Source organism: Entamoeba invadens (assembly GCF_000330505.1).
Source record: "Entamoeba invadens IP1 unplaced genomic scaffold scaff_1105074725133, whole genome shotgun sequence".
NCBI classification, from domain to species: domain Eukaryota; phylum Evosea; order Mastigamoebida; family Endamoebidae; genus Entamoeba; species Entamoeba invadens.
The window spans coordinates 130,014-135,629 of record NW_004440271.1 but is presented as its reverse complement, the minus strand read 5'-3'; the positions used below and the strand labels follow the sequence as shown (position 1 = coordinate 135,629).

Genomic DNA, 5,616 nt, shown 5'->3' with positions numbered 1-5,616 from the left:
ATATATTTAATATTTAAACTATAACTTTATTAAATACAAATTATAATTTAATACTACTATACTGTTAATTTTCCAATTAAAATTAAAAAAATAATATATTAATAATATTTTTATTAATATAATTAATATTATATTAATAAAAATATTAGTTCAATTATAATTATATAAAAAATAAATAAAATTATAAAAAAATAATAGTTATTCAAATTGAAAAATAACAACTGAGATTGCAATTGGAGGAATGCCCAAATTGATAAGTGGCCAAAAAGGACGGGAAGAAATGAAGGAGACCAAAGAAAAAGAACAAAATAAGGAAAAGAAACCAAGAAAAGAAATTCAAGAAATGTCGAGCGTTAACCCCTTTGCACTGGATATTGATCTCGACGTACCACCAAGTCAGTTATACGATATTGGAAATGAACCATTGCCAAACCAAACTATAGAAATATCATCTGACTCGGAGGAAAATCCGAAGTACTCAAAAAAAGAATTGGCGGATATCAAGTGCCTTAAACATGTGTTGATGGCAATTGAGAATTACAAAAACTGTTGGAAGAAAAGGAAATCAAAGGTGACACGTTTATTATATGAGGAAGAAGAAGAAGACGACGAAATCAACCGAATTATACTTGCCGCAATTGATTTAAAAATCGAAAAGGACAAATTCCTCTATCACAAAACTATAAAAAAAGCAAAGGAATTTTTAGATTCGCTCTGATTTATTGCGAAAAAATGAACCATTGGCCTCCTTCATATTAATAAGAACATTTTAAAACTTTTAGTGAGTATCTCATGAGATACTCATTAAATGTTTTAACAAGTGAGTTCTATTGGAATGCAATTAACAAGTACGTTGTAAGTATATTTAAAGGCAATAATGGTGTCATGTTTGTTTACTCATTCTTTTCATGAGAAACAAAGAAGCGTGCTCGATATGTCAAAGAACTTCTGTATGAACTGAACTTATCATAAATTATTGTACTATAATTAATAGTTCAACTTATAATTATTAAGATAGTAAAATTAAAGAAATAATTATTATAAAATTAATCAAAAAATAGTTAATTGGTGTATAGTAAACTCTTATGTAGTATCAACTTTTTTCATCTTTCTTTTCAGTTGTTCCCGTTTTATCTTCTGTTGTTTTCTCGTCATTTTTGACGTCATCAAGTTGTTTTGTTTTGACGAAATCGGCTTTGTTTAAGACGCCGTCTAAAACCTCCCAACTGTCGTTCCAGAGTTTATTTCCTTCGACGATGATGTTATCGCAAATCAAGACGAACAGTGTGTTTTTGAGAGCCTCAGAAATCATCTGGTCGATATCACCGTTTTCCTTCATTTTTTTGACAATACCCAGGACGACGTTCCAACATTCCTCACTTTTTTTCAAGATGATGGAATGAGCGCCCAACAGAATTTTGAGGACCAAATCGACGCACCGATTCGGGATTTCGGGCCTTTTTTTAGCGCAAATTCCACCGACGAAGGTTGCGAGTGATTTGAAGAAATAGAGCGTCGTTTCCTTATCAACTTTCACAAAGAACGTTGGCGTCGCGCTTTGAAGGATGGTCAACGCCTTCTGCCTTATCTCCGCCGTTGGGTGACAACAGGCCACAAAGAGAAAGAGGGAGAGGGACTGAACGCTTTGGATCAACGACTTCTCCGTGTCGCATTCGGGGATCAGAGTGGCGTAGACCCGTCCTAGGACGTCGACATACTCACTAAAGCTCGTCGCAACACTCGTCTTGTAAATGTTAAAGAGAATCACCCCTAATTGACACTTATTTTCTGTAAGATAATGGGAACTCTGAATGACTGGGAGTAACAGATGGACGTTTTGAGAGAGAATCTCAGTCAGCGTCGGCTGAGTCGACTTTTCAAGCAAAAATTCACAAAGCATATCATAGGCACGTTTCTCACCCACATTGAGGACTAGTTTCCCTAAGATTTGCGTCAAAAATTTCTTCTCTTTCTCCCAAAAATCATCACTCAATTTTTTGAGAAGTTGAAGAACAGATGCACTCATCCGGACACTCACCGTTTCGGCAAGATCGTAGAGTGAGAGTGGCAATATATTGAGGTATTCACCAACAACGCTTTTGCGTTCCGACACCGCAATCACATCGTCAAATCTCGCCTCAATCTGATTATTCGCCACAAGAATGTGGTGAACTAGAACCAAACTATTTGAAACAAGACGTATGTTGTCATCACTCACAATCACCTCGAAAAACCCATCAACAAAATTTTTGAAATGCGTCGGATGTTTTTCAAAAATGTTATTCATAATGTTATTCAAATCGCTTTTGTTTTTAAACGCGTATTTCGTTTTGTCAATATTTTCCTCCGTCTGATTTTCGTTTCCAAAAAAGGAACTGAGCCACCCCGAATTGATTTTTTCTTTTGCCGCGGGTGTTAACACCCGGACCAGTTCGCTGCCCCTTTTTTCAACGATCTCAGGAAAGAGATCGATTTCTCGCAACGAACTCAAAAATCGGCAGAACGGTGCGAATTTCAAGATGTACATTTCGTTCCGCCAAAACATCTCAAGAATGAGAAGTCCAGATTTGATTTTCTTGACGTCGAAGCAGAACGAGGCGAGGTCGGGCATATTTAAGACGGAGCTGGACTTGATTAAGACATTCAAGACGTACTCTCCGATGACGGAGCTCTGCAACTCGCAGCTGAGCTCCGCCATCTTTAAAAAGGCCTTACACGCATTTTCAAGCCTTTCGACGGTGTTTGCCTCTTCAAACTCCACCGTGATGTTTTGAACAAGTAACTTCACGATCTTCATCGTCACCTCGTCGCTGCTCTTCGATGAATAAACAAGTCCGTTGTAGTACACCGAACACTTCCGTCGCATGTTCGCAAGATCCTCTGCGATGTGTGACAAGTCGGTGGTAGGTTCGTCGCTGGGGATATAAAACTCATGACTTTCAATAAAGTCATAGATGTCCCCGACATACGACGACGGGATACCCGGGGCCATCTCACTCAACGCGCTGACGAACTGTTCTTTTGTCCTCTTGTCTTTCATCATCGGGTGATGTAACTCAACATTTAAGAGAAGAGTCCCGCTGATCAGATACAAAGTGTCGTCCTGTGTGAATTGCTTAGAAGACTCTGCAAAGTACTTTGCGTAGTCTTCGAAGAGGTGATTAATTGAATTTGTTTCCTTCGGGAGTTTAGTTGATTCGATGAACGCGCAGAAGCCCGCGAACAAATCTTTGTTTGTGGTGTACGGCGTTAAGTACTCCTGTAACACCGCGATGTTGAAGTCGCGGCGTTTCTCGAAGAAGTCGCCGATAAGTTGTTTGTCGATCCCTTTCACCGTATGGAACATCTCAGCGACTTCTTTTGCTGTGATCTCATTCGCAGAGTTATTTGTAAGGCGGTGGTACATCTCAATACCACTTTGAATGTTCTTGTTCACCGCATTTGAAATTTTCTCGTCGCGGTCTTTCTCAAGTTTCCGAGTGACTTCGGGAGTGTTTTGAATGCTCTTCTCGGAATTTTGACCGTCTTTTTGTGGCTGCGAAATCGTTTTTAAAAGGTGGTGAAGAAGTTCGCGTATCGGATAACTCAAAATCGAATATTTCTGTTGTATTTTGACTAAGTTTTCAATGATGTATTGACTCAAGTTAATGCACCACTTGTCGCAGTCAAAGTTGATGTAGATCGACATGATAGAAAATTCGCTCCGGAGAAGCGTATCAATGTGGGTATATATCACCTCCTCAACGCTTTTCCCTTCTTTGTTTTGTGCTATCACGTGGTACTTTGTGACAACACTCTCGTTGCTTTTAAATTAGTTTCAATGTATAGTAAAATACTAATTAAAATATAGTATTTATTGTATAGTACTCAATACTAATAGATTTATAATATATTACTAATAAAACTATAATACTTGTGTATGAATATATAATAGTAAAATAACAATAAAAATAATTCGTTTGAATGTTATTATACAGTAATAGTAATACTTTGGTAAATAAAATACTTATTATATAATATTAATAATAGATTATAGTAAATAATAGTAAAATAAGAATTAATAAATATTATTATTATATATTATTGAATAATAGTAGATTACCTCTTATTATATTTAATATATACTATAATAGTATAATATAGAATAATAATACTAATTCTCTATTCTAGTACACTTAATAATAAAAACAATTATAAAACTACTAACGCAACAAACAGAGTAAGGATTGTGGAGAACATTAGGAAGAGATACGTCTGAAATTCGGCTTTAGTTTGTTCTTTGTACTTAATTAACAAATTAGTTAATATCTGATGAGCGTATTCCGCTGCGATGAAGTCCTTTTCTGTATTAAAAGAAGTGATGAGAGAGAAGAGAGGAGGGAAAAGGACGATAGAATTCTCTCTTGTGATTTCCATAACGTTTTGGAGCAAAAATCTTAATAAAGTGATTTTCATTTTTCCGTTCATTAACAAATTGACGATGAAATGAAAAACACTGTCGGACGAGGAACTTGCAAACTTCCGTTTTAAATGGTCGAGGAGGTATTCGTTGATTGGCGCGTGCATCATACGCAACACGTCGTTGTACGAGTCGACGACTTTTGAGTAAATTTTGATTTGGAAGTCGTTCTCAAATTTGTCTGCGAGAACGATGAGCGTCATGATCTTCTCGTACGCTACAAGTTGCGTGTAATCCGCTTCAATCACTTTAGCATTGACAATTTGCGTGTAAAGCGCAACGTAATCAAAATCAATCAAATACGGAAGAATTCGACGAAGTAAATTTAACGTTGTCGTAATCAGACGAGGAGTCGAAGTCCCATCCGATAAAATCAGAGTCAGTGTATTGAGGGATGAAACACTTGGGAGATACCCCATCCCGGCACTAATACACTCCTTCTGCTCTATCATATTCATCTCATTGAAACCAACTATCAAGATCGAAACTACTTCTGGTGGAAGAGACATACTTTCTTTTTAAAGATCTACTTATTTCATTAATTACCGAGAAGAAATTAATTCTTTCTTTCAATAAATCTTTGGTTCAATGAAAATATATGTTACTTATATTTCATATCATATTAGAGTATGTTTGTGTAAGATTTGTCATTTTTAATGATACAACTTAAGTTTTGTTAAACAAAACATTAAAAGATGGAAAGTGACGAATTTAACAACTTAATAATAGTAAATATAATAGTAAATATAATAGTAAATATACTAGTAATAATAATAGTAATATAATAGTAAATATACTAGTAATATAATAGTAAATATAATAGTAAATATAATAGTAAATATACTAGTAATAATAATAGTAATATAATAGTAAATATACTAGTAATATAATAGTAAATATACTAGTAAATATAATAGTAAATATACTAGTAATAATAATAGTAATATAATAGTAAATATAATAGTAAATATAATAGTAAATATACTAGTAATATAATAGTAAATATAATAGTAAATATAATAGTAAATATAATAGTAAATATAATAGTAAATATAATAGTAATAATATTAGTATATATATTAGTAATAATATTAGTATATGTATTAGTATATATATTAGATAATAAATAGTAATTTTTTATAATAAATAATTAAAAC

The 5,616-nt window shown here is 34.1% G+C and overlaps 3 protein-coding genes across 3 annotated transcripts; 1 reads left to right on the top strand and 2 right to left on the bottom strand.

Annotated features, from left to right (window-relative positions):
• Positions 1–241: 241 nt before the first annotated feature.
• Positions 242–718, top strand: EIN_165280 (hypothetical protein; the record flags this gene model as incomplete). Its single annotated transcript, XM_004255791.1, has 1 exon — positions 242–718. One exon carries the CDS (start codon positions 242–244, stop codon positions 716–718), a length of 477 nt encoding a protein of 158 aa, XP_004255839.1.
• A 375-nt stretch (positions 719–1,093) lies between these two features.
• On the bottom strand, positions 1,094–3,688 carry EIN_165270 (guanyl-nucleotide exchange factor, putative; the record flags this gene model as incomplete). The annotated part of the gene is made up of 1 exon (XM_004255790.1): positions 1,094–3,688. One exon carries the CDS (start codon positions 3,686–3,688, stop codon positions 1,094–1,096), a length of 2,595 nt encoding a protein of 864 aa, XP_004255838.1.
• A 503-nt stretch (positions 3,689–4,191) lies between these two features.
• On the bottom strand, positions 4,192–4,968 carry EIN_165260 (hypothetical protein; the record flags this gene model as incomplete). The annotated part of the gene is made up of 1 exon (XM_004255789.1): positions 4,192–4,968. The coding sequence occupies one exon, from the start codon at positions 4,966–4,968 to the stop codon at positions 4,192–4,194; it is 777 nt and encodes a 258-aa protein (XP_004255837.1).
• Positions 4,969–5,616: the final 648 nt, after the last annotated feature.